Source organism: Nycticebus coucang, chromosome 5 (assembly GCF_027406575.1).
Source record: "Nycticebus coucang isolate mNycCou1 chromosome 5, mNycCou1.pri, whole genome shotgun sequence".
NCBI classification, from domain to species: Eukaryota; Metazoa; Chordata; class Mammalia; order Primates; family Lorisidae; genus Nycticebus; species Nycticebus coucang.
Genome location: NC_069784.1, coordinates 38,525,335 through 38,550,554, shown reverse-complemented (window position 1 = coordinate 38,550,554; position 25,220 = coordinate 38,525,335). Strand labels below are relative to the sequence as shown.

The 25,220-nt window shown below is 44.1% G+C and overlaps 1 protein-coding gene across 2 annotated transcripts; it reads left to right on the top strand.

Annotated features, from left to right (window-relative positions):
- Positions 1–978: 978 nt before the first annotated feature.
- Positions 979–22,972, top strand: HENMT1 (HEN methyltransferase 1). Of its 2 annotated transcripts, none has more exons than XM_053591942.1 (8): positions 979–1,065; positions 1,473–1,571; positions 4,765–4,881; positions 7,718–7,830; positions 8,457–8,591; positions 16,637–16,816; positions 17,355–17,523; positions 22,283–22,972. In XM_053591942.1, exons 2-8 carry the CDS (start codon positions 1,551–1,553, stop codon positions 22,706–22,708), a joined length of 1,161 nt encoding a protein of 386 aa, XP_053447917.1. In that variant the 5' UTR covers positions 979–1,065; positions 1,473–1,550; the 3' UTR covers positions 22,709–22,972. The 2 variants fall into 2 exon arrangements, with proteins under 2 accessions (XP_053447917.1, XP_053447916.1); XM_053591941.1 differs by lacking the exon at positions 979–1,065 and adding an exon at positions 1,072–1,253.
- Positions 22,973–25,220: the final 2,248 nt, after the last annotated feature.

Below are 25,220 nucleotides of genomic sequence, written 5' to 3'. Positions count from 1 at the left end.
ATACCAGACTCCTCAAGATTTCAAAAACAAGAACGGTGGCATTCATACTTGTGTTACCCTAAAGGTCTTAGCCCAGTGCTTTGCCTGTAAGTAGTTATTAAGCGAAAATAGTTCTAGTTTATCATTTATGGTATATCAATAGGTCATTTATCCAGTAAACAACTTTTGAACCTTTTGAAATGGGGGACAAATTTTCCCCCCAAAGGCAGCTTCGCTCCTCCCCTGACCCTCATGCTGTCAATCACATACAGGAATTAAGGTACACGTTTACATATAAAATGTCAAGCAGAATCTCTAGACTTTTAAGAGTTGACGATTTCATCACAGCATGCAGGGGCTGGAAAAGTTGGATTGGAAGCTTAAAGAACGTTCTTCTCAGTTCCGGTGTCAGTGAACTCAATCTACCCAGCCTGGAGTCCCTTAAGACCTTTTGGATTGTTTTGGCATCAGGGCGGCGGCTGATTCGGACCCCATGCGCTGAGCCCGGCTGCTCCACCCGCCGCCTTCCACCGGCCCGGACCGTTTTCTGGCCTTTGCCGAGCACAGGGAGCGTCACGAACCCAACAGCCGCCCGCGCTGGCCACCCTCCTGCTCGTGGCAGGAGGACGCGCTCGGTGCCGCGCCGCCTCGGTCCAACAGTCGGGGAGCCCGGCCAGGACAAGTCGCAGCCGCGCGCGAACCGGAGATCTGGCCGGGTGGGCGCAGGAGTCCTCGCCAAGGTTCGGGTGAAGAACTAGAAAATGGCTTCGAGGCATGCGCCACAGCGGCCGTTAAGAGGTTCAAAACCGACACCTCGGAGGGGGAGCCTGGAAGGATGGAGCCGGCCGAACTGCAGGGCTCCGGGCGGCCCAGGTGGGGACCCCCGAGGGCGCACCACCCAGGAACAGCGGTGCAGGTGCAGGAGGCTCAGGGGCGGCCGCGGGCGGGTAACGTCACCTAGCGAGGCTGCGCATGCGCGGGGCGTCAGGGGCGGGGCCCGGAGTCCAATTCTGCAGCGGTGCTGGGCAAATCCACTGCCTCCGCGCTGCGCTGCTTTTCTCGCTCGTGCAAGCTGCTTGCTTAAAGGTGAGACTCGCGCTTGTTAGAACTGAATCGTTGGCTCCAGTGAGCAGGATTTCACGGCACGAGACAGGATTATCCGAAAGTTACGTGATTGATGTGTTGCCTAGATTTTAGGCTAAGTGCTAGTTGATAGACACACGTGTGTGCAATACAGAACCGAAACCGAAATTGAAATCTGCCGAGTGAACTGGGTATGTGTTGGAGCATCTTTAACTTCTCAAGTATTAAGAAAATTTTATTTTGACGATGTGTGGAAAAGTTACTGAAAGCAGTTTGAATGAGGTTGAGGGACTTAGCAATGAAATAAGCAGAAAACCTAAGTTTGAAGCCCACTCTCCCCTCCCTACTGAACTAGCCAGCTGTTTTTTCCAGGTGGTTATCTTTACAAGAAGGATGTTTTGTATTTACAGCTGAGTTGCAGCCGCTTCTCTCAAGTAGAGCTTGAAGAATAAACCTGCATTTTTGTTTCAACGAAACTTAGAAACAAAATGGAAGAAAAGGACACACAGGTAATGCCACACTTTAAGATTCATAAGTAATTAAAGAATTATCACCTGGAAGTACTGTAAGGTCATTGCAAGCAGAGCCATCTAGATGCTAACCTTTTCTGGAGTATTGGTTGACCTAAACAAGGATGAAATATTCACATTTGGTGCATATAAAGTAAAATAAACTGATGATTAGTTGCTCCAGTGTAAAAGTGCATATGGATCACCTGGGTGTTTTGTTAAACTGCATATTCTGTTAGATGCAGGCTCTAAAGTGAAACTCAAGATTCTGTGTTTATGGAAAGCTTCCAGGTGAAACTTCTAGTGAAGATGCCACTGGATTAGAAACCACAATTGGAGTACCTAGGTGGTAGATCCTTGCTTTCCAATAAGTGTACAAGGCAGTTGGCCACTTGAAACATTGGCAGTGAAACAGGAATTAAACTTTAGCTTCGTTTTTAATTTTAAGTTTAAAAATGGACATTCAGTTTCATTATTGAAGAAATTGTATGTTTGGAATAACTTGGCCATGTGAATGCATGTTTTATTCTGTCCTTTGGTAGAGTTGTGGTATCACAACTCCCAGCAACCTGAAACTCCTGGGTTTGAGCCATCCTCTTGCTTCAGGCTCCTGAGTAGCTGGGACTATAGGTGCCCATCACAATGCCTGGCTAGTTTTTGCTCAAGCTGGTTTTGAATTCCTGAGCTCAGGTGGCCTCCCATAGTACTAGGATTACAGGCATGAGCCACCATTTCCAGCTCTGAATGTGTTAAGTGTAAAGCTTCTGAAACTCAAATACAGATAGGTATTTCTGATGAAAATTTTGGCATTGAGATGCACAAGTATAAAATATGCAGCAGACTGGATTTTGAAGACTTAATGGGAAAAAGAATCTAAAATATCTGACCTTTATGTTCATTTTATTTTGAAATATTTTGTATACCTTGGATTAATAGAATATTGTAATTCCATAATAATTCGTAGGCAGTAAGGAAGTTACACACGTATTTTTTTTTTTTTGTAGAGACAGAGTTTCACTTTATGGCCCTTGGTAGAGTGCCATGGCATCATACAGCTCACAGCAACCTCCAACTCCTGGGCTTAAGCGATTCTCTTGCCTCAGCCTCCCGAGTAGCTGGGACTACAGGTGCCTGCCACAATGCCCGACTATTTTTTGGTTGCAGTTCAGCTGGGGCCAGGTTTGAACCCGCCACCCTCAGTATATGGGGCCGGCGCCTTACACACATGTATTTTATTTCTTTTTTTTTTGAGACAGAATCTCAAGCTGTTGCTCTGGGTAGAGTGCCGTGGCATCACAGCTCACAGCAACCTCCAACTCCAGGGCTTAAGTGATTCTCTTCCCTTAGCCTCCCAAGTAGGCTGGGACTACAGGCGCCCACAACAACCCCGGCTATTTCGTTGTTGTAGTTGTGATTGTTGTTTGTCAGGCCCGGGTTGGATTTGAACCCGCCATCTCCGATGTATGTGGCTGGCGCCCTAGCTGCTGAGCTACAGGTGCCAAGCTTTATTTCTTTTGGAGAGTGCTACTGTAGCTATCAAGTGCCTTTGGACTACTTTCCTGGTATATAGGAATAATAGCAATGGCTGTTATGGATTAATCTTATAAATTCTGCTCTTTTGTTTCTTGGTCATGATAAAGACAGAACAATTCTGATGTTATTTAACACGAAGGCAATACAAGCATTGCCGTGGAGCAGTGGTTCTCAGCCTTCCTAATGCCTCCTAATGCCACAACCCTTTAATATAGTTCCTCAGGTTGTGGTGACCTTCAACCATAAAATTATTTTCGTTGCTACTTCATAACTGTAATTTTGCTACTGTTATGAATCTAATGTAAATATCTGATATGCACGATGTAGTTTCATGGTCACAAAGGGGTTACCACCCACAGGTTGAGAACCGCTGCCATAGAGCTTAAGTCTCAGTACAGCAAAGACAGTTGGGGATATATAGCCAAGGAGGTGAATGTGAGGGCAGAGTGGATAGAAAATTAAAAAGAGGAAAAACATCAAGGGTAGTGGATTCTTGCTGAAAGCAGGTCAAGGGCTTAGCAAAAGTGGGGGATGAAGAATTTGACCAGATATTGAGGGTGATCAGATCAAGGGTGGGAGATTCTTTCTAAACTGACTTAGGAGAATTATTGCTAAAATTGGGTGAGGCATGGCCAGGCACCGTGGCTTACACCTGTAGTCCTAGCACTCTGGGAGGCCAAGGCAGGTGGATCACTTCAGCTCAGGAGTTGGAGAACAGCCTGAGCAGGAGCAAGATCCTGTCTCTAAAAGCTAGCTGGACATTGTGGCTGGCACCTGTAGTCGCAGCTACTTAGGAGACTGAGACAAGAGGATCCCTTGAGCCTAGGAGTTGGAGGTTGCTTTGAGTTATGATGCCACTGCACTCTACCAAGGGCGACAAAGTAAGACACTATCTCAAAAAAATAAAATAAAATTGGGCTGTTAGGCTAATGACTAGACAGGGACCAATATCAGATCTAGTAAGAAGAGAGCTCAGAGGAGCCTGACTAAAGTTTGGTCAAAGAGAATCTATTGTCAGTCATTCTATTTTCCAGCTTCCCACTGCCTGCACCACAGGTTTTGGCAGTTCCTCCACAAAAGGTCCCTTGTAGCGGGGAGGCTTCTAATTGTCTTTATCAAATGCATTCATTAGTAATGTTCCTTTCAGCTGAAACTAAGCTGCAAAAAAGCGTAAATCCAGATTCTTACTTACTAAAAGGCATGGGAGAAGTGAACTGTGGAGGAAATGTGGTGCTGCCTAATGATTTTAGAACAGAGGGTGTTGGGCGGCGCCTGTGGCTCAGTCGGTAAGGCGCCGGCCCCATATACCAAGGGTGGCGGGTTCAAACCCGGCCCCGGCTGAACTGCAAACCAAAAAAATAGCTGGGCGTTGTGGCGGGCGCCTGTAGTCCCAGCTACTCTGGAGGCTGAGGCAAGAGAATCGCTCAAGCCCAGGAGTTGGAGGTTGCTGTGAGCTGTGTGATGCCACGGCACTCTACCGAGGGCGATAAAATGAGACTCTGTCTCTACAAAAAAAAAAAAAAAAAGAACAGAGGGTGTTTGAAGGCTGGTGTGTTTTCCAAAGTGATTGGGGGCAATACAATGCTCTTCTTCCCCTTATTTAATTTCTTAAGTCAGGCCTGATTTAGAACGCTTCTCCTTTTTGTTTGTGACCTTCTAGGGTAATAATGTGGTTGATGGAAGTCCCAGTGTGCCGGTAATTCAGTTTAAACCTCCATTGTACAGACAGCGATACCAGTTCGTTAAAGATTTAGTGGATCTACACGAACCCAAGAAGGTAGGTATTTCTTTTTCCAAACGTTTATTAAGACTGTGTTGTGAAGCGTTTTGTCAAATGCAGTAGAGACTTTGTTTCTTTAGGCTAGTCAAGTGAACCAGTGTGAGTGGAGAAGGAACAAAGGAATCTGTATAGGAGAGACTTTTTTTTTTTTTTTTTTCCTGAGACAGAGCCTCAAGCTGTTGCCCTGGGTAGAGTGCTATGGCATTACAGCTCACAGCAACCTCCAACGCCTGGGCTTAAGCAATTCTCTTGCCTCAGCCTCCCAAGTAGCTGGGACTACAGGCACCCATCACAATGCCCAGCTATTTTTTGGTTGCAGCTGTCGTTGTTTGGCGGGCCCAGGCTGGATTTGAACCTGCCATCTCAGATGTATGTGGCTGGCACCTTAGCCACCTGAGCCACAGGCGCCAAGCCAGGAGAGACTTTTCAAACAGATTTTTGCAATAGACAGAATGTTGTGACTATAAGATTATGTCTCAAGAGTTCAGCAAAAAGATTTTTTTTTTTTTTTGTAGAGACAGAGTCTCACTGTACCGCCCTCGGGTAGAGTGCCGTGGCCTCACACAGCTCACAGCAACCTCCAACTCCTGGGCTTAAGCGATTCTCTTGCCTCAGCCTCCAGAGTAGCTGGGACTACAGGCGCCTGCCACAACGCCCAGCTATTTTTTTGTTGCAGTTTGGCCGGGGCCGGGTTTGAACCCGTCACCCTCGGCATATGGGGCCGGCGCCCTACTCACTGAGCCACAGGTGCCGCCCAAGATTTTTTTTTTTTTAAATACCAGAAGGGTGAAAAAAGAAAGTAGGGAAGCAGGATGAGTGGTATGGAAGGATAGTAGAACGTTCTAGGGAGCCTTAAAGAAGTGCTGTTTGTTTCCTCAGGCCGAAGTTCATAGGCATGGGGGAAGGAGGAAAGTTTGCTTAATGTATGGTTAAAAAGGGAATGTTCTTCCCAGTAATCAGTGGGGACAAGTAGTTATGCTAATCGTGTGAGGCAAGGAATAGTAAGTAACACAAGGAATCTTATTTAACTCTTATAGGGGGATGGTGGTTCTTTGCAGCGAGCCCTATCCTGGAACACAAAGCCATTTAGCCATTTACCAAAAACACAGAACTCGAGTAGAATTTAGTGTTGCCAGGTTCAAACACGAAGAAGAAAAATTTGCATTCATAGTTGGATGTGATCTTGTAAGTTCCAAATTGCTAGAAATTTTAGTCAGATTATTAGGCCATGGTACTGTGGCCATGGGTAGTATTGTTGTTTCTTTAAAATTGAGGCTGGACCTTCTCAGCTAACTTTGGATGCAAGCAATGCTTTCATGTAGGACACATACACACTTGGTTACTGAACTAATATGGATGATCTGGAAGTAGACTAGATGCTGATAAGCTGAATTTCTATTTTTTTTTTTTTGTAGAGACAGAGTCTCACTGTTCCGCCCTCGGGTAGAGTGCCGCGGCGTCACACGGCTCACAGCAACCTCTAACTCCTGGGCTTAAGCGATTCTCTTGCCTCAGCCTCCGGAGTAGCTGGGACTACAGGCACCCGCCACAACGCCCGGCTATTTTTTGGTTGCAGTTTGGCCGGGGCTGAGGTTTGAACCCGCCACCCTCGGCATATGGGGCCGGTGCCCTACTCACTGAGCCACAGGTGCCGCCCTAAGCTGAATTTCTAAATGAAAGGTTTCTTTTTCTACTTGATGTTGAAAACCCCTCCTTTTTTGGAGACAGTCACTCTCTTTTCTCCTGGGTAGAGTGCTGTGGTTTCATAGCTCCTAGCAACCTCAACCTCCTGGGCTTAAGTGATCCTTTTGCGTTAGCCTGCCAACTAGCTAGGACTACAGGCGCCTGCCACAAGCCTGGCTACTTTTTCTATTTTTAGTAGAGATGGAGTCTTGCTTTTGCGCAGGCTGGTCTTAAACTCCTGAGCTCAAGCAATCCACCTTCCTCAGCCTCCCAGAGAGCAGGGATGACAGGTGTGAGTTGCTGCGCCTAGGGAAGCTTCCCTTATTTTAACTGCACCACTACCGCTTCTATGCTTGCACACAAAGGCGCGGGTGTTTATGTACACCTAGGCTCTTGAGTTCACTTGGCATCTAAAACTGCCCCTTTGGCAGCTCAGAGTTCAATATGGAATTTCAAGTGGCTTGATGTAATTGTTTAATCAAACGAGAAATTAAATGACCTTTCCACAAGTGAGAAAGGAATGAAAGCAGAGTTTTGAAAAGCTTTGTCTGCTAAAATATGATTCTGACTTCAATCTGACTTTCCCATTCTGATTCTGAATGGGAAATTTGTGTACCAAATGGTTTCTTATTAGTCCAATGTAGACAACAACAATTGTTTTGGAATAGGACTGGCTTTTTCTATTTGGTTTTGATCAAATAGAAATACTTTCTGTGGCTCGGTGCCTGTAGCACATTGGTTACAGCGCCAGCCACATACACCGAGGGTGGCGGGTTCAAACCTGGCCTGGGCCAGCGGAACAACGCAACAAAAAAATAGCCAGGTGTTGTGGTGGGCGCCTATGTCCCAGCTACTTGGGAGGCTGAGGCAAGATAATCATGTAAGCCCAAGAGTTTGAGGTTGCTGTGAGCTATGACGTTACGGCACTCTACCTAGGGGCGACATAGTGACACTGTCTCAAAAAAACAAACTTATTTTTCCCACAGGCTTATAAAGTCTCTAATTTGTTTATTATGCTAGTTTAGCAAAAGTATCCTGCCACATAATGGTTTATTATATTTTTATTACTGATACACATTCCTCCCCTCCCAAAGGTTTTTGATCATACTTGACAAATGTCTTTGTGGAATAATATCTGTCTCATCTACAGGTTGCAGACCTGGGATGTGGTGATACTTCACTCATAAGGCAGTTAAAAGTGTTTCCATGCATTGAACTGCTTATTGGAGTAGACATCGATGGGGATAAATTACGATGGAAGGGGTAATACCTAGTTTCTGAATCACGCATTAATTTAAAACTAGGGGCATTATTAATTACACTTATAGAAAGTATTGATTTTTATACCTGTTTTAAAGATTGAGATTATCAGGGAGCCTCTAGCTCACTGAATAATCAGGCTTTGCCATAACACTAATGGGTTGTATACTTTATGCACCCTACCTGTATTTTGTTTCTACCAACTTGAAATATACCCTCATTAAGTTATAATAGTCAAAGCATTGCAAAATCAATTTTAGATGGCAGAAATCTCATTTTAATGCCAGACATGATGACAATTTGTAAGAGAGGGTTTAAAATTCCTCAGAACACTGAGGCCAAAGCCACAGGCCTCGTATTCCATGTTGAAGCAGAGCACTTCTCCTCTATCCTGTGTATACAATATGTATATTGGATTTCTAGAGATTGTTTTGAGAATGTTTTTCTTCTGAGTAACAAAAATCTGAAAATCACTGATCCTGGTGTTTAATAAATCAAGAGAAGGAAAACAGACTGTGTCAGACTTAGCAGTGTAGGTAGATAATTGCCAGGGGACTGAGTTCTGTAGCTAGTGAGAATTTCTAAATAGACGGTGTTTGAAACAGTTCTTTTGCAAAATTCTTTTGCAGGGAAAAATTGGCTCCCTTCCTGGGGCATTTTCTGCAACCCCGGGAACTGAATTTGACTATTACCCTGTATTGCGGCTCTGTTGTGGAGAGAGACTCTCGTTTGCTTGGATTAGACTTGATAACCTGTATCGAATTGTAAGTTTTAAAGTGATGTGTACTATAGTTAGTCTTAATATTAGTGTCTTAAATAATTAGATCTTCATTATTCATAAAGAAAATTTCTTATCAATTTGGAATATTTTACTTTCCCTTTGGAACATTTTACTTGCAAATTTCAAATATAGAGATCAATTGCAAAAAATGTATAATACCAAGAACACCCATGTATCCTTTAGCAAGATTCACCTATTGTTAATGTTTTCCTCTTTTCCTTTATCATTTGTGCAAGTGCATCCTTTTCTCTCCCATTCTCCCTCCTCTATTCCCCTTTCCTCTCCTCTTCTCCCTCTCCTTTCACAGCTTTTTTCTTCCTGAACCAGTAAAGGGTAAGTTTTACATATGGCCCTTTACATCTAATAAAAAATTAAGTTTAATACCTGGAAGGGCCACCCTGCTTGACATCAAAATATACCAAAAAGTGTTAGTAAACAAAACCAGCATGATACTGGTATTAAAAACAAACACATAGATCATTGGAACAGAATAGAAAACCCAGAAATAAATCCCTATTTATTGTGGCTACTGATTTTTCAACAAAGGTACCAAGATCATACCTTGGGGAAATGATATCCTCTTCAGTAAATGGTGCTGGAAAAACTGGATATCTATATGCAGAATAATGATAATGAAACTAGACCCCTATACATATACAAACACAAACTCAAAAAATGGATTAAAGACTTAAATGTAGCTTAGCACCTGTGCTCAGTGGTTAGGGCGCCAGCCACGTGCACTGGGGCTGGTGGGTTCGAACCCAGCCAGGGCCAGCTAAACAACAATGACAACAATAACAACAATAAAAATGGAAGACTGACCTTATATCAACCCTCTATAAGTTGTATCTTGACTATTTGGACTATAACGCACAATATTAATTTAGCTTCTATAACTTGACCAATTGAGTTCACATTATAGCAAGGGGTAGAAAGTGTGGGCTTTGCCCTTTAATTGTATTTTTTCTTTAGTGTAAGTTCCTTGTGTTTTATTATTACCATATGTCAGATTAGGCCTAATGTCCTATTGTTTATCATGCGTTGAGGATTTTTTCAACGTGAAGGACCAGTCTGAACTGTGGTTACATCCTGCAATTAATGAAAAATTTTACAATTAATTGAGATGTGATGGCCCAGAGGTAAGAACCCAGAGAGCCGACATTGTAGAAAAAGGTTGATTCTTATACATCTTTTGGAAAGCAGCAGCCAAAGAAAGATAGTGGAACATTCTGGAGTTAGCAAGACAGGAGCATCAAAACTGTGCAAACATTAGCCCTTCGGGAGATATGGTAAGGAAAGAGGAGACCCACAGTGGAAAAGGAGGAAAATTTCCCTGCTGAAGTTAATGAAACCACGTTAAGCTGGTGTTGACAAATGAGGGCAATTAACACCCAGATCTCAAGGCCCATGATCCAAGAAGCTGCAAAAAAATTTGCACAGGAATTCAGGGTGGCATATTTCCAAGCATTATAGTGGTTAGCTTGAGGAATTTAAACTGATGTGAGAGCTCCAGAAAGTCTTGTGTGGTGAACCCAGTTAAGTTCCAGTAGAAGTGGAAGAGTTTGTTCAGAAGTTCCCGGACTTCACCAGAGGCTTCAAAGATGACACCTTTAAAGCTGACTGACCGTGGACTCTCTTTTCCAAGGCAATGCCTGACAGGAACCACATCCCGCAGGGTGACAAATGTTAGAGCAGAAGACTTTCCAAAGAACGTTCATGCTTCTGCTTTGTACTGTTTCAACCAGAGAGAAATGAAAGCCCTTGGCAACTAGTAAATCAGCAAAGCCATGCACATGCAAGAACCTGAAGCCCAGAATACCTCCCCGATACTTGGAATCAAACAAGTGCATGTGGATGACTGGTGCCCTATCTGAAGAGTGGGTAAGGGGTATCCACTGAGCAATGAAGAAATGGTCTATTCTACTATCAGTAGACATCTATTCTACCCATCCACAAGTGAATCATCTACAATGTGACGGTGAAATTGCTGCCTCCAAACATGACCTCAAAAATCTAACTTCTGGACCAAATCATCATTAAAACATTTAAAATAGGCTGGGCACGGTGGCTCACGCCTATAATCCTACACTCTGGGAGGCTGAGGCTGGTGGATCACTTGAGCTCAGGAGTTTGAGTTCAGCCTGAGCCAGAGCGAGACGCCGTCTCTAAAGTAGCTGGGCATTGTGGCAGGTGCCTTGTAGTCCCAGCTACTCAGGAGGCTGAGGCCAGAGGATCTCTTGAGCCCAAGAGTTTGAGGTTGCTGTGAGCTGTGATGCCATAGCACACTACTGAGAGTGAGACTGTCAATGTGAGACTCCACAAAGTGAGACTCTGTCTTTAAAAAGTTTAAAATGCACTACTGACCCTACTCCTTCAGTGGGTCATCAGTAAAGCACAAATCTGTGGTCACCTGTGGAAGCAGCTTCGTCTGCTGTATCAGTTAACACTCTGGATGCTGTCCTGGATCACTTCTGCTTGGAATAAAGTTCAGCAAGAAACAAAACAAATGTTTCAAGAAAGTTGGATTTGTCACAACCTAAGAGCATGATGATGGCAGAGCTTGAAGGAGTAGATTTTGAAGGTTTTGTTGCAGTGGATGATAAGGTGGCAACCTGTAACGAACCTGACCCAGATGTCATGTTCCAAGTGGCTGACGCACAGACCAGCATAAAAGTGCCCGAAGCAGCTGATGAAGTAAGAGGAAGAAGAAAGTGAGATGACGTGAAATTGCAGAGATTTCCAAAAGAAGGATGTCAGGGCAGTTGAAGTCATTTGCTGTGGAAAAGTGCCCAGGTATGCTGAGCGGTGTGGCCAGCATTGAGAGTGCTTTCTCCACTTACATTTAAGGAGTGAGAAACAGGTCAAGAGGGCCATTATTAACTCTTTGTTGCATAGACTTCCAGAAATGTTCCCCATCATTTACAGATACAGGTGTCTCCTCCAGTTTCCACTGTACAACTGAGAGTGTACACACTGTTCTGTGCCCTTTTTCACGTGGCAGTATGTCCTGGAGCCAGACCTAAATTGCTTCTGTGTTCTTACTACTGCATAAGCTAAGCATGTAACAACCGTGTTTCTCTGGTATTGTGTTAAGGAGCACTTAACCTCATCTTTAGCTGTTGTAATACATGGCTTTGTTTATATGACTTTTTTTGCACGTGAGTGTGTATCTGTAGTGTAAATTTCTAGACAACATTGCTAGGTCAAATGGTGCATGTATTTTATAATTTTGATAATGTTTTACTTATGGTGAAGGCTGAGTTGGAAGTCAGGGACAACTCAGGGAGGGTAGTTTGGCAAGGACTTTTGTGTAAGACACCGCTAGTTGTCGATTAGCGGTGGTGCCCTATCTGAGAAGTGGGTAAGGGTTATCCACTGAGAAATGAAGACAGGTCTGCTAGAGAGCCTGAAATAGTGGCTTAGAGAAAGTAGAACCTTCTTTCTTTTCTTCTACCAGTCTTAAGCTGAGTGATTGGTTCCTGGAAGTCCTTAGGAAATGAAACAAGTTCCTGCGCCATGTTTTACCATTTGCTGGGATGTTAGACCCATCCACGTGGTCATCGCTGGGTCACAGACATATTCCTCTGGTTAACTGGAGCAGGGAAAATATCAGGCATGTATGCTAAGTGTTTTAAGACCAAATTCCAGAAAGGACACACATTTCTCTCACTTACCTTCCATTTGAGAGAACTTAGGCATGTGGTCAGGCCTGGCTGAATAGGAGGCTGGAAATGGATCTTCTAAAGGTATCCATGTACCCGTGACAACATCTGTCTATGAAAGAATAGGGGAGACAGTAGACAACTAGCGGTGTCTGCCACGAAAGTCCTTGCCACACTCCCCTCGGAGTAGTTGTCCTGACTTACACCCCATTGCTTTCTTACCCTTTCATCACATGCCTTTTCCAGTATTGTCTTGTCCAACTTTACCAGTCTGATAGGAGGAAAGAACGAACTTTCTTTCAGTTCTCCTGTGTTGCAATTTCATCTGCTCCAGAGCCATTTGGTACATTTCTCTGAACTATGTGTATCCTTTGTGAATTTCTCTATTGGACTGTTGGTACTTTTTGTGCTGATTCATATGCTTGCTTTTTATGTTAGAATTAGCCCTGTAACTCTGATCCAAAGAGCAGGCTTTTCTCCACTTTTGTTTCTTGACTTTAACTTAAAATTTTTTTTAATTTATTTTTGAGACAGTCTCACTTTCTTGCCCCCGGTAGAGTGCTGTGCATCATAACTCACAGCAACCTCAAACTCTTGGGCTCAAGAGATCCTCTTGCCTCAGCCTTCCCACTAGCTAGGACTACAGGCACCCTCCACAATGCCCAGCTATCTTTTAAAAAAGTTTTTTTATTTTTTGTTGAGCAGGTCCAGGCTGGGTTTAAACCCACCAGTCCTGGTGCATGTGGCTGGCACCCTAAAACTGATCTACGGGCGCTGAGCCAGTTCTATGAATTTTAACATAGTTTAATATAGCCTTTACAGTCAGGGTATAAAACACTCCATCATGCCAAACAACTATTTTGTGGTGCCCCTGTATGGTCACACTCCACCCCCTGCTTTTGGTAACCACCGATCTATTCCCTGTTTTAGTAGAATTGTACAGTCTTCATTTACTCAAATCTTGTGTATTAGTGGTTAGTGTCCTGAGTAGTATTCCATTGCATAGATGTGCCAAACTTTTATTCTTTTACTGGCTTAAGGCTATTTGGGTTTTTTCCAGTTTGGGGTGATTTTGAATAGAACTGTTACAAACAGGTTTTTTTGCATGAGGACAAGTTTTATTTAATTTCAGTGTGGGATTACTCAGTGGGTCATAGGTGTAAGAGTGTGTGTGTCTTCTAAAATTGTTTTCTCTTATCTGCTGTTTCATTTGCTGTCATTTCCTAACTTACTGTTATGCTTAGCTAATTGGTTTTCAGCTTTTCTTATGTTCCAGTGTATGCAAAGCAATGGCTTTCCCTTTAATCATCTTATGCTGTAACCACAATTTATTTATTTATTTTTTGGTGCAGTTTGGCTGGGGTCGGGCTGGAACCCGCCACCCTCAGGCTGGTGCCCTACTCACTGAGCCACAGGCACCGCCTTTTTTTTTTTTTTTTTTTGAAACAGTCTCAAGCTATGTCCCTGGGTAGAGTGCTGTGGTGTGATAGCTGACAGCAACCTCAAACTCTTGGCCTTAAGCGATTTTCTTGCCTCAGCCTCCCAAGTAGCTGGGACTACAGGTGCCCGCCACAGCCACTGGCTATATTTTGGTTGTAGCCGGGCTGGATTCCAACCCACCAGCTCCAGTGCATGTGGCTGGCGCCCTAGCTGCTGAGCTACAGGCGCCGAGCCTCTAACCACAAATTTTGATATGTAGTATTTGCATTGATGATAAAAAGAAACCAAATAAAGTTATAGAATTCAAGAAATTGCCAGATTTGGCCACTTAGAGAACATGGCTGACTAGTGTAACAGGTCATCAATTAACCTTCAGCACTTCTTCCTGCAACCAGCTGAAAGGTCATGGTGCTTCTGCTGAGAATGGAAGGCCCACAAATGTGATAAGGGGTGTCCTATAGCCTGGGGAAGGAGATGTCTCTCTGCACCTTAGTCAATGTGGCTTCCAGTTTGAATAGAAAATTGAATAGAGGCTTGGTGCCTGTGGCTCAAGTGGCTAAGGCGCCAGCCACATACACCTGAGCTGGCAGGTTCAAATCCAGCCTGGGCCCACCAAACAACAATGATGCCTGTAACCAAAAAGAAAAAAATAGCCGGGCATTGTGTCGGGTGCCTGTAGTCCCAGTTGCTTGGGAGGTGGAGGCAGGAGAATCGCTTGAACCCAGGAGTTAGAGGTTGCTATGAGCTGTGATGCCACAGCACTCTACCCAGAGCAACAGCTTGAGGCTCTGTCTCAAAAAAAAAAAAAAAAAATTGAATAGAAACTTAGGCCTTTGTGAAGCCCTGTTTTCAATGTCTAGTTTCCTTAGGGCACACTGACTTAAATGTGGTATCAGCAAGACTTTGCTACACCCTTTTTGGGTAACATTCAATTTTTATTTGTTTTTAATATTTTAAAAGTTATATTTATTTTTTGGAGACGGAGTCTCTGTCTCACTGGGTAGCATGCTGTGGTGTCATAGTTCATAGCAACCTCAATCTGTTGGGCTCAAGGTCCTCTTACCTCCTGAGTACCTGGGACTACAGTTCTGCCACAATGCCTGGCTACTTTTTCTATTTTTTTTTTTTTTTTTGTAGAGACAGAGTTTTACTTTATTGCCCTCGGTAGAGTGCTGTGGCGTCACACAGCTCACAGCAACCTCCAACTCCTGGGCTTAGGCGATTCTCCTGCCTCAGCCTCCCGAGTAGCTGGGACTACAGGCGCCCGCCACAACGCCCGGCTATTTTTTGATTGCAGTTAGGCCAGGGCCGGGTTTGAACCCGCCACCCTCAGTATATGGGGCCGGCACCCTGCTCACTGAGCCACAGGCGCCACCTACTTTTTCTATTTTTAGCAGAGGGGGGAGGTCTCATGCTTGCTCAGATGTCTTGAACTCCTGAACTCAGGCAATCCACCCTCCTCGGCCTCCCAGAGTGTGGGGATTACAGGCATGAGTCACTGTGCCTGGCCTCAAAATTTAAGTTTTATGTAATTGCTATTTTACACAAGTTATAGTAATGGTGCAAGGAAATCTCACATATTTCTTTATCCACACCACCATAAATGGGATCAAAAGAATGATCCCATTCTTTTTCTCTAAGTATAATTTTTTTTTCTTTCTCTCTCTTTCCCCTACCTCCCTTCCCTTCCCTCCCCTCCCCTCTCCTGTCCTTCCTTTCCCTTCCCTTCCCTCCCTCCCTCGCCTTCCTTCTTTTCCTTCTTTCTTTTCCTTAATTTCCTTCCTTCCTTTCCTTCTTCCCTCCTTTCCTTCCCTTTCTTGACAGAGTTTCACTATGTCACCCTGGGTAGAGTGCTGTGCTGTCACAGCTCACAGCAAACTCAAACTCTTGGGTTTAAGCGATTCTCTTGCTTCAGCCTCTCAAGTAGCTGGGACTATAAGCGCCTGCACCACAATGCCTGGCTATTTTTTTGTTGTAGTTGTCATTGCTGTTTAGCAGGTTCCGGCCGGGTTTGAACCTGCCAGCCTTGGTGTATGTGGCTGGCACCCTAACCACAGAGCTATGGATGCCGAGCCCTAAGTATAATTTTCTACATGTATTTTTCATCTGACATTGTGTCCCTGTATACCTAAATATCTTAGTATATATTTTCTTTCTTTCTTTTTTTAAGACAGAGTCTCAAGCTATTGCCCTGGATAGAATGCCATGGCGTTATAACTCACAGCAACCTCCAATACTTGGACTCAAGTGATCCTCTTGCCTCAGTTTTTCTATTTTAGTAGAGACAGGGTCTCACTTTTGCTGAGGCTGGTCTCCAACTCATGAGCTCAAGCAATCCACATGCCTCGGCCTCCCAGAGTGCTAGCATGGTGCTGGCCATGCAAGCCCAATTTTAGCAGTAATTCTAAGTCAGTTTAGAAAGAATCTCCCACCCTTGATCTGATCACCCTCAATATCTGGTCAAATTCTTCATCCCCCACTTTTGCTAAGCCCTTGACCTGTTTTCAAGCAAGAATCCAGTACCCTTGATGTTTTTCCTCTTTTTAATTTTCTATCCACTCTGCCCCCACATTCACCTCCTTGGCTATATATCCCCAACTGTCTTTGCTATATTGAGACTAAAGCTCCAGGGTATGTATTTTTGACAAGATTACCATAGAAAATGATATATCCTTTTTGGTGTGTTGCATCAGGTGTTGATATAAGCCCAGAAGGTATTGATAAGGCCATAAAGAACAGAAAATGACCTTTGGTGGAATTGGGGGGTGGGAAATGAGGATAATGTATGAATACTTGTTCTTAGGTCTGTTATATATGTAAAGAAGGGAGAAGATCAATGTACAGATGGAAATTGTCTTAAGTCAATGAGAAAAATAGGAGCAAGTAAAGCTAGATTTTATTGTATCTTTTTAATTAACCATTTCAGAATAGAACATTTGGATTCAGACGATCTGGCCAGATTTCCTGAAGTGGTGTTTGGGTACCTCTCTCCATCCATGGTTGTCATCAGCACACCAAACTGTGAATTCAATCCCTTGTTTCCAGTGGTGACCTTAAGAGATTCAGATCATAAATTTGAGTGGACCAGAATGGAATTTCAGAACTGGTAAGGCCAGAGGGTTTTTATTGGATCTTAAACTATAGTTTAAAATCCTAGGATGTAAATATATATACAGTAGAACCTTAGTAAGTGGACCACCCAAGGGACTGTGTGTACCAGGTACTTTTTATGCAAAGGTACCTGTAGTGTTGACACAGAGGCAAGGAGGAGAGTTTGGGGCTATGACAGTGAGCCTTATGCCCCTGACCAGGGTTCTCTCCTGAGGGCTGGTTGTGTCTTCTGGTATAATTGCAACCCCAACATGTAGTTGGGTTGTAGCCCTTGTGGTCCCCTTGTCCCTCTCCACCCCCGATCCTTCCCTATACATTTCCTTTTCTTTTCTATACTCTTGTGGTAACTTGGAAACTGACACTATCATTGCCTCAACTCTTCACAGAAATAAATACAGTAAGCCCCATGATATGGGTAGTGGAGGAATTTGTAACTTCCAATCATTTCAGTTCACTGTATTCTACTGAGCAGAAATCATGTTTATTTAATAACAGCTCTAAGTTTGGAAAATGATTTCTCTCCTTATTTTCAGGGCTTTACATGCAGCAAATCTCTATAATTACTCTGTGGAGTTCACTGGCGTGGGAGCACCACCAGCTGGCGCTGAGAGTGTTGGATTCTGTACACAGATCGGCATCTTCCGGAAAAACGGCGGAAAGGCAGCTGAATTGTGTGTTTCGGAACAGCATACTTACAAAGTTGTGAGTGTCCTTTTGGGGGGCAGCTATCAAGGCAAGAAGTATGTTTATTAGACGAGATGGGGGCGCTTTCAGGGTGGTATGACTGTAGACCAAAAGTACATTTGTTAGGATGGTGAACTTTCTTTTTGAGTATGGGGCCCCAAAGTAGAGGTGGATATAAATGATCTTATTTTGTGGCTCACACTAGGAGAATCCTTTAGGCCCCGTGACTGTTAGCAGGCGTGGTCCACGTTGTCCTTGGAGACCTCCTGACCTTTTGCCCTTTCTCAAGGAATATTTTATTTTATTTATTTATTTAGACAGAGCCTCAAGCTGTTGCCCTGAGTAGAGTGCCATAGCATCACAGCTCACAGCAACCTCAAACTTTTGGGGTTGAGCGATTCTCTTGCCTTAGCCTGGGACTACAGGTGCCTGCCACAATGCCCAGCTATTTTTTGGTTGCAGCTGTCATTGTTGTTTGGCAGGCCCGGACTAGATTCAAACCCGCCAGCTCAGGTGTATGTGGCTGGCACCTTCGCCACTTGAGCCACAGGTGCCGCGTCAAGGAATATTTTAAGGAATGATCTGTTTGAGCTGTGTAATCTTAGTATTATCAGCAGTAAAGAAGAAAGCCAGCAGCTCTTCCTCCCCAGCTTGGCCTCAGGGAAGGACTGAGCCTTCATAAGAGGTGGGGTAGGGGAGGAAGGAGGAGGACTCAGTGTATGGCACGCCTCTTGGGGATGGGACACAAGTATAAGAGGGACTTGATCTAACAAATGCAATCAGCGTAACCTAATTCTTTGTACTCTCCATGAATCTCAAACAACAAAACAAAACAAAACCCACATCTTACCATTTTGATCTGCAAAATGGGACTATCCAGGTATCATTTCAGAGTTTTTTTGTGAAAATCAGTGAACTAATATTGGTAAAATTGGAGCCCCATGGATGAAGGGTGCTTTGTTACGGCGCAGTGACTTGGAGTTGCCACATATCATGGACGGGCAAAATTTGCAAACCACAAAGTCAAACAGAAGGCAATAGCTGTGTAATCAGAAAGCAAGTGCTTTGGCCCCATTCTGCATCTGAGTTGAGATCTAAACAAAGGCATGGAAGAAAAAGACCTCTGAAAAAGTCGTCCGGAATCACGTGCGCGCATGGACCAGTTTGAGTAAAGAGATGGCCCACAGTCCTCTGTGAGGTGCTGATGATTGACAGGGAGGGAGTTGTTTTGGTTAATAATACAATCTACTTGCCTCCTGTAGACACAGCAGCAGCCTACTAATTCGTTAGAAGTGAATTAAGGTTGTTTACAGATGTTTTAAAGTAACTTGTCAGCCGGGCGTTGTGGCGGGCGCCTGTAGTCCCAGCTACTCGGGAGGCTGAGGCAAGAGAATCGCTTAAGCCCCGGAGTTGGAGGATGCTGTGAGCTGTGTGATGCCATGGCACTCTACCCGAGGGCCATAAAGTGAGACTCTGTCTCTACAAAAAAAAAATAAAATAAAATAAAGTAACTTGTCAGAGTGAAAAAAAAAAGTTCATACTAAATGAGACCACTCACCTACTTCGGAGTTGCTGTTTATTTTAAGCTGAGTGCATAAATAATATATTGAGATACAAAGGGTGATTTCAAGCATTAGAATACGAAGCCTCCTGTTTATCATTGGGCTGAAGAGAATTTAAACAGTTCTGAAGCTTTTTGTCTGTGAATGCAAGGCATGAAATTAACTTTCATTTCATAGTTAGTAGAAATCATGATTACTGCAGCCTTGTTGACTTGTCTCCTGCATTCTCTGTTACGCAAGACAAATTTTGGCAACAGTGTTGCTTGCTGCACAGACTTCCTCCCTCCCCCACAAAGTAAGGTGGGGGGGACTAGCTGGGCCCCTGAGTCAGTTTATTCTGGACATAAAGAGGAACAGTGGAAATAGACTGGCTTAGGTTCTAGGGGTTCAAATCCTGACTGCTGGTAGCTCACTCTCTGAATCTCACTTTCTTCATCTGTAAAATGGGAATAATAGAGTCTTCTTCCACTAATTCACAGGAATGCAGTGAGATTCCCTTGAGCTGATTGTTGGGGAATGACTTTTAAATGCCATCAGGTGTCGGGTGGCGTCTGTGGCTCAGTGAGTGGGGCGCCGGCCCCATGTGCTGAGGGTGGCGGGTTCAGGCCCAGCCCCGGCCAAACTGCAACCAAAAAATAGCTGGGCGTTGTGGCGGGCGCCTGTAGTCCCAGCTGCTCGGGAGGCTGAGGCAAGAGAATTGCGGAAGCCCAAGAGTTGGAGGTTGCTGTGAGCGTGTGACGCCACGGCACTCTACCCGAGGGCGGTACAGTGAGACTCTGTCTCTACAAAAAAAAAAAGAAAAAATGCTATCAGGTGTCATATGTGAACAGGATAATAACATGTAATGCTATGAAGGCTGTATTCTCAAAGATTTACATGTAGGAACTCATTTCATCCACTCAATAACCTTGTGGGAGAGGTACTATTATTGTTATTCCAATTTTATGTCTTTAAAACCGAAGCTCAGGGAAGCTAAGCAAGTTGCTGCATCATCTCATAGTTAAAGATTGCAAAACTGATGGCTTGGCGCCTGTGGCTCAAGCAGCTAAGGCGCCAGCCACATACACCTGAGCTGGTGGGTTTGAATCCAGCCCGAGCCCGCCAAACAACAATGACAGCTGCAACCAAAAAATAGCTGGGCGTTGTGGCGGGTGCCTGTAGTCCCAGCTACTTGGGAGGCAGAGACAGGAGACTTGCTTGAGCCCAAGAGTTTGAGGTTGCTGTGAGCTACAATGCCACGGCACTCTACCCAGGGCAACAGCTTGAGGCTCTGTCTCCAAAAAAAAAAAGATTGCAAAACTGAGATTCAAACCCCAGGCAACTGGGCTTCCAGGGTCTGCACTTTTAACTATTACTTATTTGGAAGAACGGGTTAAATTTTTCCCCGTATATGACGGTGCCTCCGAGTCACGCACAAGACAATGAAACATTTCTAAAAGCCTGCACCAAATTTAGGTTAAGGGCAGCGCCTGTGGCTCAGTGAGTAGGGCGCCAGCCCCATATGCCGAGGGTGGCGGGTTCAAACCCAGCCCCGGCCAAACTGCAACAAAAAAAAAATAGCCGGGCGTTGTGGCGGGCGCCTGTAGTCCCAGCTGCTCGGGAGACTGAGACAAGAATCGCGTAAGCCCAAGAGTTAGAGGTTGCTGTGAGCTGTGTGACGCCATGGCACTCTACTGAGGGCGGTACAGTGAGACTCTGTCTCTACAAAAAAAAAAAAAAAATTTAGGTTAAGAAAATGTGGGTCTGTCTTCTCCATCAGCAGATAGGCAGAGATATGGGGGCCTGTATGGGTTATGTTTTATGTGTAAAGAACGTGCTGGTTCTTAGATGAAAAGACCTGAATGAAATGTTCAGACACAAGAAACTTGATTCACTTTTTGTCCCCTTAAACTTGAAAGTGTGATAGCCTATTTGCAGAGTATAAGGGGAGTATTAGAGAATGAATAGAAAATGTATGGAATGTTTAATTTTGCATGATTACGTATCGTATGTGCTGAAGTAACTGAGGCAAATAGAAACGCATCACAGGATCGCGGCATACCTATTTCAGATGTTTGGATGGAGTCTTCTGGGTTTTACGGTCTGATATAGGAACACTTTGGGCTAAATCCTTATTAAGCAAATGAACAAAAATGTATTTGTGTGTGCATCATCGAAAATATGTCATTTGTTCAAGTGCTTTTTAAAATGTCTATCGACACTATATTTATTTGAATTTCAAAAGAACAAAAAAGCCTAAACTGATTAACGGAAACAAAAATGATGTGAATTTGTAGACCTGTCCCTCTGAAATGTGCTCAGTTTGTACTGTAGTGACACTTAAAAGTTGGAGTGGCGAGAGTGGGTGGGAAGGGGGGGTCTGCCTTGATTTGGATTTCTGAATGAAGCAGTCCAAAAACAGGATCATTTCCATAATCCCAGGAAAATGAACGGATTTATGAGAAGTAATCAGCCGAGGGTAAGAATAAATTCTGCACTTCCAAATTGTAAAAATCTTGGCAATTGCTGCTGTGTTCTAGCGCTTGTTAATACAATAAGGTAATTGCATAATTAAATACACTATGGAATTTCAAAAAAAAAAACAAAAACCTCTGAGCCTTCAAGCTTTTCAGACCTTTTTGGTTTAAAGAAGAAGAAGAAATACATTTTTCCTTTTAACTGAAGCATGTGTATTCCCCCACCCTTTCCCCTATACTATCAAGTAGGAATATTGGGTTAGTACGAATTAGTAGTAATCTGGCTGGGAGATGGAGGACATTAGAATTAGAAAGCAAACAGTTAATGTTTATGCGTAAATAGTTTGATTCCCATTACAACTGAGGAATTTACTATTAGTAGGAATCTGACATGCATCCAGTATGTACATTCAATTTTTTTTTTTTTTATTTTGAGACAGAGTCTCACTACGTCACCCTTGGCAGAGTGCTGTGGCTCACAACAACCTCAAACACTTGGGCTTAAGTGATTCTCTTGCCTCAGCCTCCCAAGTAGCTGGGGACTACAGGCGCCCACTACAACACCTGGTTATTTTTTTGTTGCAGTTGTCGTTGTTTAGCTGGCCCAGGTCAGGCTCGAACCCGCCAGCCTCAGTGTATGTGGCTGGGGCTGTAAATGCTGTGCTATGGGTGCCGAGCCTACATTCAATTCTTGTTGCAAAAAGTTACTGATGGCTTTGGAAATTTTCCTGTTCTAAGTGTTTCTTTTCCCCCCTGCAGGTTTTTACGGCCTCATACCCAAGTTTACAGCAAGAAAGGTTCCTCAGACTCGTCATGGTCAGTGAAGTGTCCCGACAAGTGGAAAGCTTGAGAGTGAGGTATCTGCGGAGGCTGAAAGAACAGAGGGACAGGGAACTGGGTAATGAGCCAACAGACACTGGCCCAGAGGCCCCTGTGCTATGCTTTGGACCAGCCTTCACAGAGGTTGAAAGAGACAGGATAAAGAAGTCTCCTAAACCTTTCTGTGTTGGAAATAAGTTCTTTGTGCCCCTAAAAAGACTCCTTGCGTATCCCAAGTTGAACCGCTTATGCATTAGCGAAGAAAGGATGAGATCGGTCATTGCCAGCTCGCTGATCTTGAGCTGCGATGGCTCTGCAGTGGTGGTTGAGCTGTATGATTATTTTGATCATCTGTTTGATTCTTGAGCCATCCTTATTTCCTGAAACTCAGGATCTGTGATATAGTTGGGCTGACTTAGAATTTCATTTAAACTTTTTCTGTAGTTAGAACTCATTTAATGTTAAGTTTGAACAGCAGTGTCTACATTTCAAGTTGGTGGACAATTCTGCGTGGTATATAGCCAGATTGTGGTAAACCCTGAGAAAGAGATCAGGGTCGAACAGTGGTGTGTTTTCTTTTGAAACTGGACATTTTCCCTTATGTTTTCTTAAGAATAAAGTACTTGGCTGTGGTGTAATGTGTTGATTTTGAACTTACCTATAATTTTTGTGTTAGAGCCACAAGTTGAAGGTGATGTTCAGAGAAAGTTATCAAGTATGCTGCTTTTAAAGCCCTATCCCAGGGGGTAAGAAAAAAAAGTAGCTTTAAAATCTTTCTAGGGGCCGGCTGATGTGGCTCACACCTATAATCCCAGCACTATGGGAGGCTGAGCCCTGTGGGTTGTTTGAACACAGGAGTTCAAGACCCTGTCTCTACTAAAAATAGAAAAACTGAGGAAAGAGGTTCGCTTGAGTCCAAGAGTTAGAGGTTGCTATGAGCTATAATGATGCCATGGCACTCTACCCAGGACAACAGAGTAAGATGCTTGTTTCAAAAAAAAAAAAAAAAAAAGGAAAAATTGTTTAAAATCTTCCTAGGAGTCTGTCTCCTTTGGGTCAAATTCTAACCTCTGTAATAGCCTAAAACATCACACAAAACAGGGAGGCAGGTGTTTTCAGGGCACAGAAACTCTTCATGATGTAACTACCTCATCTCCAGGAGCTTTCTGGTTGCAGTTAGGGTGAGCAGTACTAATGGGTGAGAGATCAGCAGACAGGGCACTGTGGCTCTGCCACCATAGGAACCCAGATGTCCGTCTTGCTTTTTGTGGCTTACTTGTAGCATGTACTTCAGGGACAAAGAGGTTCGAGCTCTAGCCACCACTTCCATCTTCTAAAACCCAAAGGAAAAAAAGGGGACAAAGGGCACGTTCCAGCTGCCTGGTAAGGTTTGCTATAGGTTGTTATGGACGTTCCCTACCTACTTATTGACCAGAATGAAGTCTTATGACCACACAAAGCAGCAATGAAAGCCGAGATATGTGGTCTTTATCCTGGAGGCCGTGCCCACTCAGTGGTCTGCCAAGGAACAAGGAGAGAGGGGACATGGTGGCCAATAACCAGCTGTGCCCTGACTGGAGCACCCTAACCAGAAATGGGTGCTGTGCCGGTGCAGAGTTGGTGTCTGGGGAAAGCCTTCTGGGGGCAGTTATCCTCTAGCCGAGTCTTAATTATTTTTTTTGAGCTTTAATAATTAAGTAGATGGGGCCAGGCATGCTCACGTCTATAGTCTCAGCTACTCAGCAGGATGAGGTGGGAGGATCCCTTGAGCCCAGATGTTAGAGGCTATAGTTAAGCTATGATCATGCGACTACATTCCAGCCTTGGCGATGGTGGGAAAACCTGCCTCCAAAAAAATGAAAAAATAAGTGGGGGAAAGAGAATGTGGTTAGGGGCAAGAGAATGAAGGGATTCTGGAAGAGAAGAGTCTTAATCCCATAACCACTGCTAACCAGCTGTTTTCTCCTTGAACTTCATAGACTACTCTATTGGACATCTCCCATGTACCTAAATTGATTTCTCCCTCTATCCCGAATGCTCAGATGTGCACATGATTACAACAGTGGTTCTCAACCTTCCTAATACCGTGGCCCTTTAATACAGTTCCTGTGGGTTGTGACCCACAGGTTGAGAACTGCTGATCTAGAGAGATCTGTACTCCTGCCCTGCTTCACCCATCTGCTGTCTGCACTTTTCTAAGCCTCTCGCCCTAAGGAATCTCTTATCATTGTCCTTCTGTGTTAGAGGTAAGATTTCTAACCAAGGCCAGTCCTTTTGCCTATCTTCCAAAGTTAACTGACTTTGTTCAAGCCTAATCACTTGAACCTCCACCTGGAAAACTTTAGAGTAGAACCTCCATAGCTGACCACCTCCCTGCACTGACCACATCCTTAAATTGACCTAATTTTCATAGAACAAACATGCACCACACTTAGTATAGTAGGCCTAGTTCCTTATGTTGGCCACCTCTGAGCAGTTTGTTACAGCTCCCTTGGTGGTCAAGTTACGGAGGTTCTGCTGTACTCTCAACAGCCCTGGGGCTGAAACCACTCTTTCTCATGGCTCTCCTAGTCTAGAGTCAACCATCAAAGGTTTTTTATCTTCCCAATTAGCAACAAGTAGAGTAGTGACCTTTTTGGGGACAGACTTGTTCCTTTTTTCTAGGAAAACGACTTGCATGGGTCACATAGTTTGTAAATATAAGGCAGAGGACTCAAGAACAAACATTTAAGATGTCTTTGCTCCAGGGAATTAAACCACTGTATGGCAAGGAAAAATGTGGTTAGACAGGAGGCATCGTTATACCTGCCGACTTTTGGGAGCACGTTCTCCCCACTGCTGCACAGCCCCCAGACTAGATCTGAGATCTGTATTACAA

Excerpts from the sequence above, each read along its gene's own strand:
- HENMT1 (XM_053591942.1), top strand. The coding sequence starts at position 1,551 with ATGGAAGAAAAGGACACACAG. Across the intron at positions 1,572-4,764 it reads TGGAAGAAAAGGACACACAG|GGTAATAATGTGGTTGATGG; the intron begins GTAATGCCACAC and ends GTGACCTTCTAG. Across the intron at positions 8,592-16,636 it reads TTGATAACCTGTATCGAATT|AATAGAACATTTGGATTCAG; the intron begins GTAAGTTTTAAA and ends TAACCATTTCAG.